The sequence below is a fragment of the Pristiophorus japonicus genome, chromosome 12, assembly GCF_044704955.1.
Source record: "Pristiophorus japonicus isolate sPriJap1 chromosome 12, sPriJap1.hap1, whole genome shotgun sequence".
NCBI classification, from domain to species: domain Eukaryota; kingdom Metazoa; phylum Chordata; class Chondrichthyes; family Pristiophoridae; genus Pristiophorus; species Pristiophorus japonicus.
In genome coordinates this window covers 115,232,374-115,247,769 of record NC_091988.1, presented here as the reverse complement: position 1 = coordinate 115,247,769, position 15,396 = coordinate 115,232,374, and the positions used below count along the sequence as shown (strand labels likewise).

The following is a 15,396-nucleotide window of genomic DNA, read 5'->3' as shown; positions in this document are numbered from 1 at the left end:
GAGCTGTCGAGACCAACAAACCTTGCTCATTGAATTTCATCCAGGCGATGTCATCACCCACGCACTCGACTTTCCAGCCGGGTAATGTTGGATTCATCATGGCCATGTTTGTTTTGCCACAAGCGCTGGGGAAGGCGGCAGCAATATACTTCTTCTGGCCTTTGGGATTGGTCACGCCCAGGATCTGTGGAGGGAGAGGAGAGCCGATAAGCAGCTGATTCTTGCGCACTGACCCTGGGCTACTGATAACTGTGCACCCGGTAAACTGCAGCTTGACAATAGAAATACAGCAGTGCACAAGATCAAACTGACGCAGGTTGTGCACTGTGTCACCAGCAAATATTTCCGCTTCATCATATCTCCCATGCTGCACACCCGATCCCAAATGATTTGATGCTTTTAAATTATTCTAGTAACAAACACACATTAAGCTCGATCTAAGCTAAACTTCAGACATTATTGAGCTCATTATCAGACAGTGGGAGACTGAGAAACATTACTCATTGCCCAGAGTTTCAGAGTAAAAATAAGACTTGCATTTATATAGCGCCTTGTACGACCTCGGGACATCCCACAGCACTTTACAGCCAGCGAAGTACTTTTGAAGTGTAGTCACTATTGCAATGTGGGAAACGCGGCAGCCAATTTGTGCACAGCAAGCTCCCACAAATAGCAACGAGATCATGACCAGATAATCTGTTTTAGTGATGTTGGTTAAGGGATAAATATTGGCCAGGACACCAGGGAGAACTCCCCTGCTCTACTTAGAAATAATGCCGTGAATCTTTTATATCCACATGAGAGACTAGGTTTAACGTCTCATCGGAAAGACCGCATCTCTGACTGTGCAGCACTCCCTCAGTACTGCACTGGAGTTTTAGCATGGATTATGTGCTCAAGTCTCTGGAGTGGACTTGAATCGAAGACCCAGAGACGAGAGCGGTAACAACTGAGCCAAGGCTGACAGCTTAAAGCAGGGTTTAACTATGCTATTCACAGAGAAACATAGAAACATAGAAAATAGGTGCAGGAGTAGGCCATTCGGCCCTTCTAGCCTGCACCGCCACTCAATGAGTTCATGGCTGAACATGCAACTTCAGTACCCCATTCCTGATTTCTCACCATACCCCTTGATTCCCCTAGTAGTAAGGACTTCATCTAACTCCTTTTTGAATATATTTAGTGAATTGGCCTCAACAACTTTCTGTGGTAGAGAATTCCACAGGTTCACCACTCTCTGGGTGAAGAAATTCCTCCTCATCTCGGTCCTAAATGGCTTCCCCCTTATCCTTAGACTGTGTCCCCTGGTTCTGGACTTCCCCAACATTGGGAACATTCTTCCTGCATCTAACCTGTCTAACCCCGTCAGAATTTTAAACGTTTCTATGAGGTCCCCTCTCATTCTTCTGAACTCCAGTGAATACAAGCCCAGTTGATCCAGTCTTTCTTGATAGGTCAGTCCCGCCATTCCGGGAATCAGTCTGGTGAACCTTCGCTGCACTCCCTCAATAGCAAGAATGTCCTTCCTCAGGTTAGGAGACCAAAACTGTACACAATACTCCAGGTGTGGCCTCACCAAGGCCCTGTACAATTGTAGCAACACCTCCCTGCCCTTGTACTCAAATCCCCTTGCTATGAAGGCCAACATGCCATTTGCTTTCTTAACCGCCTGCTGTACCTGCATGCCAACCTTCAATGACTGATGTACCATGACACCCAGGTCTCTTTGCACCTTCCCTTTTCCTAATCTGTCACCATTCAGATAATAGTCTGTCTCTCTGTTTTTACCACCAAAGTGGATAACCTCACATTTATCCACATTATACTTCATCTGCCATGCATTTGCCCACTCACCTAACCTATCCAAGTCACTCTGCAGCCTCATAGAATCCTCCTTGCAGCTCACACTGCCACCCAACTTAGTGTCATCCGCAAATTTGGAGATACTACATTTAATCCCCTCGCCTAAATCATTAATGTACAGTGTAAACAGCTGGGGCCCCAGCACAGAACCTTGCGGTACCCCACTAGTCACTGCCTGCCATTCTGAAAAGTCCCCATTTACTCCTACTCTTTGCTTCCTGTCGGACAACCAGTTCTCAATCCATGTCAGCACACTACCCCCAATCCCATGTGCTTTAACTTTGCACATTAATCTCTTGTGTGGGACCTTGTCGAAAGCCTTCTGAAAGTCCAAATATACCACATCAACTGGTTCTCCCACATCCTCAAAAAATTCCAGAAGATTTGTCAAGCATGATTTCCCTTTCACAAATCCATGCTGACTTGGACCTATCATATTACCTCTTTCCAAATGCACTGCTATGACATCCTTAATAATTGATTCCATCATCTTACCCACTACCGATGTCAGGCTGACCGGTCTGTAATTCCCTGTTTTCTCTCTCCCTCCTTTTTTAAAAAGTGGGGTTACATTGGCTACCCTCCACTCCATAGGAACTGATCCAGAGTCAATGGAATGTTGGAAAATGACTGTCAATGCATCCACTATTTCCAAGGCCACCTCCTTAAGTACTCTGGGATGCAGTCCATCAGGCCCTGGGGATTTATCGGCCTTCAATCCCATCAATTTCCCCAACACAATTTCCCGGCTAATAAGGATTTCCCTCAGTTCCTCCTCCTTACTAGACCCTCCGACCCCTTTTATATCCGGAAGGTTGTTTGTGTCCTCCTCAGTGAATACCGAACCAAAGTACTTGTTCAATTGGTCCGCCATTTCTTTGTTCCCCGTTATGACTTCCCCTGATTCTGACTGCAGGGGACCTACGTTTGTCTTTACTAACCTTTTTCTCTTTACATATCTATAGAAACTTTTGCAATCCGTCTTAATGTTCCCTGCAAGCTTCTTCTCGTACTCCATTTTCCCTGCCCTAATCAAACCCTTTGTCCTCCTCTGCTGAGTTCTACATTTCTCCCAGTCCCCGGGTTCGCTGCTATTTCTGGCCAATTTGTATGCCACTTCCTTGGCTTTAATGCTATCCCTGATTTCCCTTGATAGCCACGGTTGAGCCACCTTCCCTTTTTTATTTTTACGACAGACAGGAATGTACAATTGTTGTAGTTCATCCATGCGGTCTCTAAATGTCTGCCATTGCCCATCCACAGTCAACCCCTTCAGTATCATTCGCCAATCTATCCTAGCCAATTCACGCCTCATACCTTCAAAGTTACCCTTCCTTAAGTTCTGGACCATGGTCTCTGAATTAACTATTTCATTCTCCATCCTAATGCAGAATTCCACCATATTATGGTCACTCTTCCCCAAGGGGCCTCGCACAACGAGATTGCTAATTAATCCTCTCTCATTACACAACACCCAGTCTAAGATGGCCTCCCCCCTAGTTGGTTCCTCGACATATTGGTCTAAAAAACCATCCCTTATGCACTCCAGGAAATCCTCCTCTACCGTATTGCTTCCAGTTTGGTTAACCCAATCTATGTGCATATTAAAGTCACCCATTATAACTGCTGCACCTTTATTGCACGCACCCCTAATTTCATGTTTGATGCCCTCCCCAACATCACTACTACTGTTTGGAGGTTTGTACACAACTCCCACTAACGTTTTTTGTCCTTTGGTATTCTGCAGCTCTACCCATATAGATTCCACATCATCCAAGCTAATGTCCTTCCGAACTATTGCCTTAATTTGCTCCTTAACCAGCAATGCTACCCCACCTCCTTTTCCTTTTATTCTATCTTTCCTGAATGTTGAATACCCCTGGATGTTGAGTTCCCAGCCCTGATCATCCTGGAGCCACGTCTCCGTAATCCCAATCACATCATATTTGTTAACATCTATTTGCACAGTTAATTCATCCACTTTATTGCGGATACTCCTTGCATTAAGACACAAAGCCTTCAGGCTTGTTCTTTTAACACCCTTTGTCCTTTTAGAATTTTGCTGTACAGTGGCCCTTTTTGTTCTTTGCCTTGGGTTTCTCTGCCCTCCAGTTTTCCTCATCTCCTTTCTGTCTTTTCACAAGTTTGCTTCTATCACAGGGCAGAGGCATATTACTGATAAGCTACAGCTGCTGAATAAACTCTTCAATCGCTGAGCAAGCAAACAGTAACTCCAATATCCTTACCAGCATGTGCTCGGCCAGCCAGCCCTCTTCCTTAGCAATCCTGGAGGCGATGCGCAGAGCAAAGCACTTCTTCCCCAGCAGTGAGTTACCTCCGTAACCGCTCCCGAATGAAATAATCTCCCTGCGCTGAGGTATGTGTGCGACCAGGGTCAGCTCGGGGTTACAGGCCCAGTTACTGACCAGTGGCCCTAAATAGAGGAGAAGGATTGTCACCCAAAGGTTGAATACAAAACTCTTGGATCAAAGTATACGATTCCTCTCCCCTTCCCTCCCCTGCACCCAGAGAGCAACAATTGATCGAAGGTGGCAGAATCCAAACTCACTCTTTAGCGGTAAAGGGCATCCAACTGAATGAAGGCATTTGACAAACTGCCCGTTGCCCAGGGTCTCCAGGACAACTGACCCCATGCGAGTCATGATCCTCATGCTCGCCACGACGTAAGGTGAGTCCGTGAGCTGGATCCCAATCTTGGACAGAGGCGACCCGACAGGCCCCATGCTGAATGGAATCAGGTACATTGTACGGCCTAGAGATTTAAAGGGAGAGAATCAATCCTGAGACTATTCCGGGACAGAATTACACTAATGTTTATCTATCCAACGTTAAGCTCAGATTTATCTACACTTACTGCTGTCTGCGACGGCATTTAAAGAATTACATAAAAACATAGAAATTTACAGCGCAGAAGGAGGCCATTTCAGCCCATCGTGTCCGCGTCGGCCGACAAAGAGCCGCAAGGCCTTTGGTCAGCAGCCCTAAAGGTTACGTATAAACCTATGAACAATGATGGAAAGGCAATGAGCACCCAGCCCAACCAGTCCTCCCCACACCACTGCAACACAACTTATACTGAAACATTTTACACCACCCCAACCAGAGCCATGTGATCTCCTGGGAGAGGCAAAAACCAGATTAAAAACCCAGGCCAATTTAGGAGAAAAGATCTGGGAAAATTCCTCTCCAACCCATCCAGGCGATCGAAACTAGTCCAGGAGATCACCCTGGCCATATTCTATTCCCTGCAATGCTTACCATTATATCTGCGCTGACCAACAAAAGGTCATCCAGTCTAATCCCAATTACCAGCTCTAGGTCCGTAACCCTGCAGGTTACTGCACTTTAAGTGCCCATCCAACCATCCAACCATCAAAAGTGGTGAGGGTTTCTGCATCCACCACTCTTCCAGGCAGCGAGTTCCAGATCCCCACAACCCTCGCGTAAAGAAGCCCCCCCTCAAATCCCCTCTAAACCTTCCACCAACCACCTTAAAACTATGCCCGCTCATAATAGCCCCCTCCACCAATGGAAATAGACCCTTACTATCCACGATGTCCAGGCCCCTCAATATTTTGTACACTTCGATGAGCTCTCCTCTCAACCCCCGCTGTTCCAATGAGAACAAACCCAGCCTATCCAATATGTCCTCATAAGATTCTCCATCCAGGCAGCATCCTAGTAAATCTCCTCTGCACCCTCTCTTGTGCAATCACATCCTTCCTATAATACGGCGACCAGAACTGCGTGCAGTACTCCAGCTGTGGCCCAACCTAAGTATTATACAGTTTAAGCATAACCTCCCTGCTCTTATATTCTATGCCTTGGCCAATAAAGGCAAGCATTCCATATGCCTTCTTAACCACCTTATCCACCTGGTCTGCTACTTTCAGAGATCTGTGGACAAGCACTCCAAGGTCCCTTTGTTCATCTACACTATTAAGTGGTCTACCGCTTAATGTGTATACCCTTTCCTTATTAGTCCTCCCAAAGTGCATCACCTCACACTTCTCTGAATTAAATTCCACTTGCCGCTGCTCTGCCCACCTGACCAGTAGATTGATATCCTCCTGCAGCTCATGATTTTTCTCTTCATTATTAACCACACAACCAATTTTAGTGTCGTCTGCAAACTTCTTAATCACACTTCCTATATTTAAATCTAAATCATTGATATATACCACAAAAAGCAAGGGACCTAGTACTGAGCCCTGCAGAACCCCACTGGAAACATCCTTCCAGTCACAAAAACATCCATCAATCATTACCCTTTGCTTCCTACCTCCAAGCCAATTTTGGATCTAACTTGCCACTTTGCCCTGGATCCCATGGGCTTTAACCTTCATGACTAGTCTACCATGAAGGACCTTATCAAAAACCTTGCTAAAGTCCATATATAGTACATCGTACGCACTACCCTCATAGACCCTCTTGGTTACCTCCTCAAAAAATTCATTCAGGTTCGTCAAACATGATCCTCCCTCAACAAATCCATGCTGACTGTCCCTAATTAATCTTTGCCTTTCCAAATGTAGATTTATCCTGTCTTTCAGGATTTTTCCCAATAATTTTCCCACCACTGACATTAGGCTGACAGGCCTATAATTACTCAGCCTATCCCGTTTTCCCTTCTTAAACAAGGGTACTACATTAGCAGTCCTCCAATCCTCAAGCACCATGCCCATATCCAAAGAGGACTGGAAAATGATGATCAAGGCATCTGCTATTTCTTCTTTTACTTCACTCAACAGCCTGGGATGCATTTCATCTGGACCTGGGGACTTATCTGCTTTCAAAGCTGCTAAATCCCTGAATACTTCCTCTCTCACTATACTTATTTCATCCAGAATATCACACTCCTCCTCGATAGCAGTATCTGCATTGCCTCTTTCCTTTGTGAAAACAGATGCAAAGTATTCGTTAAGAACCCTGCCAACATCTTCAACCTCCACACAAAAATTACTCCCATGGGGCCCAAGTTTCCACATGATTTGCGCCTGATTTTTAGGAGCAACTGGTGGAGAACGGACAATCTTAGAAATCGCAATTCTCCACATTTTTCTTTCTGCAGTTCTAGTCAGGTAGAACAGTTCTACTTTGGAACAGAATTTTTTCTTCAAAAGGGGGCATGTCCGGCCACTGACGCCTGATTTCAAAGTTTCCACAGTGAAAACGTACTCCAAACTAAGTTAGAATGGAGCAAGTGAAGATTTTTGTAGAACTGAAAAAACCAGCTCTACACATTAAAAAATCAGGCGCAGGTTACAAATTAGGCGTCCAGAACGAGGTGGAGGGGAGGGGGGGAAGGGAACTCATTAAATTCTACAATAAATCCTTATTTATACTTCTACAAATATTATACAAATAAATCCAACCTGAATAAACATTTATAAGCAAAGAAAAGATTAAATAAACCATCTTCCTACCTGTGTGAAAGTGCTTCAGGCACAGAGAATGCTGCAGTCAGCCTGAGGCGCCCGTTCTTCCCGCGGGGGGGGGGGGGAAGGAGAGGAGGCGCCCGTTCTTTCCCGCGGTGGGGAGGGGAGGTGCCCGTTCTTCCCGCGGGGAGGGGAGAGGAGGCGCCCGTTCTTTCCCGCGGGGGGGGGAGGGGGGGGAGAGGAGGCGCCCGTTCTTCCCGCGGGGGTGGGGGTGTGAAGGCTGCAAGTGCTGATGTGCTGATGGCAATGTGCTTTTATTAAAAAAAATTTCAAAAATTAAACAGCTACAAAGAACTACAAAAATGGCCGAGTGCCAATGTTTTTTTCACGCTGAGCATTTGTGAACGCTCCAACGCGCACGCGCAGCGTTGCCGCAGGAAAAAAACTAATTTAAATAGTACCCGCCCCCTCCCACTTACAAAATTGGCACGAGTGTAGGCTCCGCCCCCCTGGGCACCGCGCCAGGCAGACAAGGAGCTGCAGAACGCTCCAGAATCGCGATTTTTTTTTTAGGCGCCGTTTTAGGCGCGAAAAACGGGCGCCCAGCTCGGAGGGGCGCCCGTTTTTTATCGTGTGGAAACTTGGGCCCATGGTCTCTAATAGGCCATACCCTTTCCTTAGTTACCCTCTTACTCTTAATATATTTATAGAACATCTTAGGGTTTTCCTTAATTTTACTGGCCACGAATTTTTCGTGCTCTCTCTTAGCATTCCTAATATCCTTTTTAATTTTGCCTCTTAACTTTCTATATTCCTCTGAAGATTCTAAAGTATTTAGCGATTGATATGTGCCATAAGCGTCTCTTTTTTTCTTAATCTTCCCCTGTAACTCCCTAGACATCCAGGGGGTTCTAGAATTATTTTTCCCAGCCTTTTTCTTTAAGCACATGTTTGGCCTGAGCATTCCCGATCTCCTCCTTGAATGCCTCCCACTGTTCCAACACTGATTTACCCAAAAGTAGCTGTTTCCAGTCCACTACATACTGACTAAAAAGGTTCTCTTGAATGTCGTTCAAGAATTCCGCACCCTCTATACCCCTCACACTAAATTTGTCCCAATCAATATTAGGATAGTTAAAATCCACTACTATTACTACCCTATGGTTTTTAGGGAATATTATTTGAATGGGGAGAAATTACAACATGCTGCAGTGCAGAGGGACCTGGGGGTCCTTGTGCATGAATCCCAAAAAGTTAGTTTGCAGGTGCAGCCTGCGAGAGGGATGGAGTACAAAAGCAGGGAGGTCCTGCTGCAACTGTATAGGGTATTGGTGAGGCCGCACCTGGAGTACTGCATGCAGTTTTGGTCACCTTACTTAAGGAAGGATATACTAGCTTTGGAGGGGGTACAGAGACGATTCACTAGGCTGATTCCGGAGATGAGAGGGTTACCTTATGATGATAGATTGAGTAGACTGGGTCTTTACTCATTGGAGTTCAGAAGGATGAGGGGTGATCTTATAGAAACATTTAAAATAATGAAAGGGAGAGACAAGATAGAGGCAGAGAGGTTGTTTCCACTGGTCGGGGAGACTAGAACTAGGGGGCACAGCCTCAAAATACGGGGGAGCCAGTTAAAACTGAGTCGAGAAGGAATTTCTTCTCCCAGAGGGTTGTGAATCCGAGGAATTCTCTGCCCAAGGAAGCAGTTGAGGCTAGCTCATTGAATGTATTCAAATCACAGATAGACAGATTTTTAACCAATAAGGGAATTAAGGGTTACGGGGAGCGGGTGGGTAAGTGGAGCTGAGTCCACGGCCAGATCAGCCATGATCTTGTTGAATGGCGGAGCAGGCTCGAAGGGCTAGATGGCCTACTCTTGTTCCTAATTCTTATGTTCTTATGTTCACTGTGGCCAAATCACTCCTTAACTTAGCTTTTCCCCAATTCGGAACTTTTCTTCCAGACCTATTCTTGTCCTTATCTATAAACAACTTGAATCTGACTGAGTTATGGTCACTGGCACCCAAATGCTCTCCCACTAATACCCCTTCAACCTGCCCAGCTTCATTCCCCAAAACTAAATCCAAGACTGCCCCCTCTATTAATGGGCTTGCTACATACTGACTAAAAAGGTTCTCTTGAATGTCGTTCAAGAATTCCGTACCCTGCATACCCCTCACACTAAATTTGTCCCAATCAATATTAGGATAGTTAAAATCCACTACTATTACTATGGTTTTTGAACTTCACAGCAATTTGCTACATATTTGCTCCTTTATCTCCTTCCCACTGTTTGGGGGTCTATAGTACACGCCCAGCAGTGTGATCGCCCCTTTTTTATATTTCAATTCGACCCATATGGCCTCAGTTAATGATCCCTCTATCATCCCTCCTCACCGCTTTAATCAGTACTGCAACCCGCCACCGCACCCTTCTTTTTACCCCCCTCTCTAACTTGTCTAAAAATCCTGTAACCAGGTATATTGATCTGCCAAACCTGCCCCTCTTTCAGCCATGTTTCTGTAATGGCTAGAATGTCATACTCCCAAGTGTCTATCTGTGCTCTTAGCTCATCCACCTTATTTGCTATACTCCTTGCATTAAGGTATATACCATTCAACACAGGAAGACCTCCTTGCTTACTACATACTAAGTCCCTATTTCCTCTGTCTTACAGATTCGCTTTCTAGATTCCTACTATCCAACTTCTGCTTTTCTGCCTTCCCTTTTGCATTCATCCTCAGGTTCCCATCCCGGGGGAAGCTAGTTTAAACTCTCCCCAACAACACTAGCAAAACTCCCCATGAGGATATTACAGACAAGGAAAATAAGGAAGTCACTTATTACTTGGAAAATCAGAATCTAAATGGAGTAGTGGAGCAAAGGGATCTCAGCGTACAAATACACAAATGACTAAAAGTAGCGACACAGTAAGGCCATAAAAAAAGCAAACCAAGCAGCTATTTATAAAGGTAAGCTTTTTTAACAGACATCTCAACTTGTCCTGCTGCCTTACATAAGAAACATAAGAACATAAGAAATAGGAGCAGGAGTCGGCCATTTGGCCCCTCGAGCCTGCTCCACCATTCAATAAGATCATGGCTGATCTGATCTTGGGCTCAGCTCCACTTCCCTGCCTGCTCCCCATAACCCTTGACTCCCTTATCATTCAAAAATCTGTCTATCTCCGCCTTAAATATATTCAATGACCCAGCCTCCACAGCTCTCTGGGGCAGAGAATTCCACAGATTCATGACCCTCTGAGAAAAGAAATTCCTCCTCATTTCCGTTTTAATGCGCTCCCCCCTATTCTGGAACTATGCCCCCTAGTTCTAGATTCCCCCACGAGGGGACACATCCTGTATGAGCCTTCATTGAGCAATAACTCACTAAGGTTTAGCATAACTTCCTCGCTTTTGTACTTTATGCATCTATTTATAAAGGATCCCATGAGCTTTTTTAACAAACATCTCAACTTGTCCTGCTGCCTTCATTGAGCAATAACTCACAAGTCAATATGTAGAAAGAATAGCTAAGAAGTATCACAGATTGAATTAGTGTCTGTACCTTTCATACACTCTGGGAAACGGGCATTGAATGCCTTTTCAAACTCCTTCTCTGAGAGCCAGCGGCCGAGCTGGCTGACTCCGTTCTTTGGTATGGGAATGGTATCCCTCTGCTCAGGGGTCACAATTACGGTTTTACTCTCCACACGGGCAACATCCCTGGGATCCGTGCGAGCTAACCAGCTGTAAAAAGGCAAACGTTGATCAGATTTAGTCAGTGTGATTCCCGCATTAAGGCAATTCAATCTTCATCACGGTTCGAACCTCAATAACACATCACTGCAAGGTATGGTGATCCGGGATTGTGGGCAGAGTCCTGGGATATGTGTCTGATCTGTCCATGTTCTCTAAGCCCTGTGCAGGACAGTGATAGTTCTGTAAAACCCTTGTTTTTAGACTGAATGAAATGCCGATGTGTGAGGTGAGGCACCGTGGGGGGGGGGGGGGGAGATGCACTTTAGGCTGTGCGTGTTCTATCTTCGCCCGTTGCAGATGTTGGTCAATGTGACAAGCTGAAGATTTACTGGACATGTTCTGATTGTCCCTGTCTGGACCTGCTACAGTGAAGCTTGGTTTCTGCTTGGTATCAATGAGTGTTCATTAATTGCGACTCTAAATCAAGCATTGAACCCTCATCCTTTTACTTCATTAGTCTCTTTCAGCACTTTTCATGATGTCATACAAATAATTAATGTGTTGCCCGACATGTCATTACAGAAAATCTCTCCCTTTATCGGGTGTTGCAGGGGACTGTATCTCTACCCATGAAGGGCGCAAGAATATGAACACGTGGATAGCAAATTAGCCGCACATTGGCACTAAACCAGCAACTTGACCCAGGGGTTATAAACAGCTGGTGTGGTGAATGGAAATGTCACACTGGTACAGCAACAGATCTTCTGAGGCTGGGACTGAGGCACGTTGGTGGGACAGTGTAGAGGGAGCTTTGCTGTGCCTGTAACCCCGGTACACCAGACCTGAGAGTGCATGTGGCTGATCCTGGGTGACAACAGTGAAAAACAAAGTGCCTAAAATTGACACGCACAGTGAAACTTCATCAAAATAATCTGGATTTGTAGAGAAGCTGCTCACCAGTTGTGATACTTGCGTAAGCGTTTGATCATCCCCTGCTCCTCCATCAGGGACAGAATCTGCCTGTTCTCTTCCTCGCTTCCATCACAGATGTGGACGCTGTCGGGCTGACACAGCTTCGCACTTTGTTCCACAAAGTCCCTCACTGGGGAGCTCAAGGTGTTCAGATCTCCTCGAACCACCTTCAGAGGGAGCCGGGCCTGAGACTGCAGCTGAGGGGCCATGTCTTCTCTGAGAAACGGGTCAGCAAGAATCTGCAACACAACAATGGTATCAGTGCTGAGAGCGGGCGGGTGTCTTGTCACGGAACAACTCGCCGAATGTGAAATTCTCTTCCGAGGGGGAAGGAGTGAGGACGCTTATATTTCCTGGCACGCAGCATTTTGACACTTTGGATACATCGAACTAGTACAACATGCACACTCAGCTCAATTTAATTGAGAGCGTTCAACAAATGAAAGATGGTGTTCTGCACATTTTGTTTTTCAAAATAATACAATCGAATCTAGAATGTTAAAACAGTGGGAGTACAACTGTACTAACATTGCCACTTATTTGTTATTTATCTTTCCTAATGTGCCTCATAATATATATTCATTTAAGGTGTGTTAGTATATTGAATATGGTATACTTTATTGGTCTATGATGTAAATAACTCGGTCTATTTTCCTCCAGTTGCAAATGTGACTGAAACACACTGGGTGAGCATAACTCAACAACAACTTGCATTTATATAGCACTTTCAAAGCAGGAAAACATCCCAAGGCTCCTTCGCAGGAGAGTCATCAGTCACAATCGGCTGTTCCTGCTATATGCCCACTCTGATGCTTTCACTACCACCAGCCACCAAAGGAAAGATCGCGTCAGCCATGATCTTATTGAATGGCGAAGCAGGCTCGAGGGGCCGAATGGCCGACTCCTGCTCCTATTATGTTCTTATGAAAGCATACCCCAATATTTTGTCATTTTTTAGTGCATCACAACCCTATCTCGCTGGGGAAAGCCTTTCACCATCAACTTTGTTAACCGTCTATTTTTGCTACATCATCTCCACTGTGCTCACTATGACTGTGAGGGACCAGAATACTGTTAGCAAGATAAGCAGCAAGTGGTCTAACGATTAAGATTTTTTTTCACATTATTACTGTCGGTGAAATGAGGACAGGAATGTGGCCTCTCTCGAGAAGCTGAAAAGCAGCTTGCATTTTTCTGTGCGATGCTCGTGTTCACAATCGCTCCACTGGTTTATTATCTGCTACAGGACTCCCAGCTGAATTAGATATATAAGAAAAGGCAAATAGAACTTACATTTATATAGCACCTTGCACAACCTACGGTCATCTCAAACTCTTCACAGCCACTGAAGTACTTTTGGAGTGTAGTCATTGTTGTAATGTGGGAAACACGGCAAGCAACTTGTGCACAGCAAGCTCCCACAAACAGCAATGTGATAATCACCAGGTGATCTGTTTTTTTTTAAGTGCTGTTGGTTGATGGATAAATATTGGCCAGACCACCCAGGAGAACTCCTCTCTGCTCTGCTTCAAATATTGCCATGGGATCTTTTGCATCCAGCTGAGAGGGCAGACGGGGCCTCGGTTTAATGCATCATCCGAAAGACGGCACCTCAACCGTGCGGCACTCCCTCAGCACTGCACTGGAGTGTAGCCTGGATTTTGTGTTCAAGTCTCTGGAGGTGGACTTGAACCCACAACCTTCTGACTCAGGACGTGAAAGTGCTACCCACTGAGCCATGGACAACACCTTATATAGAAAACTAGCGGCTGTCCACGGGCCGGCCCACAATAAGTGAGAGGAATGTGTTGCTCTATAAGGACTGGAACATTATACCGATAATCTGTATTTTTAGTGATTCATTCTGCTGCTGCATTGGAAATGTCTCCCTTTAAAGCCACAAAGTCTAAAGTCTGTTAAGTTAACACAGGGCAAGGTCAATCAGACTTTCATTGCAAATTAAAAAGGTATTTGTTCCAGATAATGACATGCTGTGTTTCTCTTTATGTGTGTGTGTGTGTGTGTGGGTGTGTGTAAATGTGGGTAGTGCGAGCTTTTGGTTTTGTGGTTAGGTTTGCTACCTCTCAGTCACTTGGTGTAGAGTTCAAACCCTGCTCTAGACAATCCCCAACCAGTGGTGGCTGGAGCTCCAACTCTGAATTCTGGTATTGTGTCCGGTGCACCCCCCGACCCCCATCTCCCACCAGCTCCCCCACCAACCCTCCCCCCCGCGTTCCCCCCACCACCTCCCCCCCCCGCCTCCCCCCCCGCCTCTCCCACACGCACTCCCCCACCACCCTACCCCCCCACCACCTCCCCCCCCGCGTTCCCCCTCACCACCTCCCCTACCCGCACTCCTCCCACTATCCCACCCCTCCCCCCACCTCACAATCAAGGGGTTATGGGATCCCTAAAACCCTGCTGCACCAAGTGCCTCACTGCCCAATCGACTAGTATAATGTGGTTATGGAAACGACCAGTTTGCAAACTGGTAGGGATAATTCGCCCTTTAATATTCATCCCAAAACTCAACACGTATATTCAAATCCACAAATGTGGACAAACATGCAAACTGTGTCCAATCTCATCATATCCGGTGTATTTGGTGGAGGGGGGCAGACTAGGGCAGATTCTGACTTTGTGTGATAGTGATAGTGTAAAACAGGTGATAGCGAGTCGATAGCCGGTTCTATATCTCGCCCCCTTTTTATTGCCACTGACTTTAGTGCAACGTAATATGGCTGCTGATTCACCATCGCCCATTTTACACCACACACAAAGGCTGGATATTCGACTTTGCTGATTTGGGGGCGGTAATGGCGGCGGGACGGTAAAGTTTGCGCCCGGGAACAATTTGCGCCTCAGTCAGCAAAATTCACCAGCTGGGCCCTGAGTGTGGGGCGGAGCGCTAAGGGAGGCGTTACACACTTCTCTCAGGGCACTAGGCCGGCTGAGCAAGCGAAAATCCCGAGAAAAAATAGCCGGCCTCGGAGCGCTCTGAGACAGGCCTGGGGAGAGAAAAAAACCTGAAATAAAACAGCAAAAAATTCTCAATGCATAGCTCAGGCCACCACAACATAAATTGCAAAATAAAATAAAATAAACAATCACACTTACCGGACATTACTAGCCTCACTGCAGCCGCTATAGGTCGGTCCGCCCGTTTTCACAGGCAGCCCCAGCAGGGTCGGGCACAAGTCAAGAATCAAGCCGGTATCACAACCGGGGGTGTTGCACACCGGCTCGCCTCTCCCGGGCGGTAATGCTCCGCGTCCCGCCGAAACCGGCCCTGAATACCCGGAAGCTGGCCGCCCGCCCGGAAGAGCTCACCGCCACTAATTGCCGCCCCTCTGGGGCAAAATCAGAGGTAGCACAAGCCAAAAATCCAGCCCCATCTACCACATTGTGTTTTTCTCAATTTTCCCTCAGATTGCTTTTCCAAATCCTAATTTTTATTG

General features: G+C 46.1%; 1 protein-coding gene across 1 annotated transcript in view; it reads right to left on the bottom strand.

The window, feature by feature from the left end:
- The window catches only part of LOC139276977 (phosphoenolpyruvate carboxykinase, cytosolic [GTP]-like), a 95,253-nt gene extending 83,080 nt beyond the window's left edge, over window positions 1-12,173 (bottom strand). The window contains exons 1-5 of the mRNA XM_070894974.1: window positions 11,924-12,173; window positions 10,833-11,014; window positions 4,433-4,636; window positions 4,110-4,297; window positions 22-184 (exon numbers count right to left, since the gene is read on the bottom strand). Of these exons, the coding sequence (XP_070751075.1) occupies window positions 22-184; window positions 4,110-4,297; window positions 4,433-4,636; window positions 10,833-11,014; window positions 11,924-12,147 (961 nt within the window). The 5' untranslated portion in view covers window positions 12,148-12,173. The remainder of the gene's footprint in view (window positions 1-21; window positions 185-4,109; window positions 4,298-4,432; window positions 4,637-10,832; window positions 11,015-11,923) is intronic.
- Window positions 12,174-15,396: the final 3,223 nt, after the last annotated feature.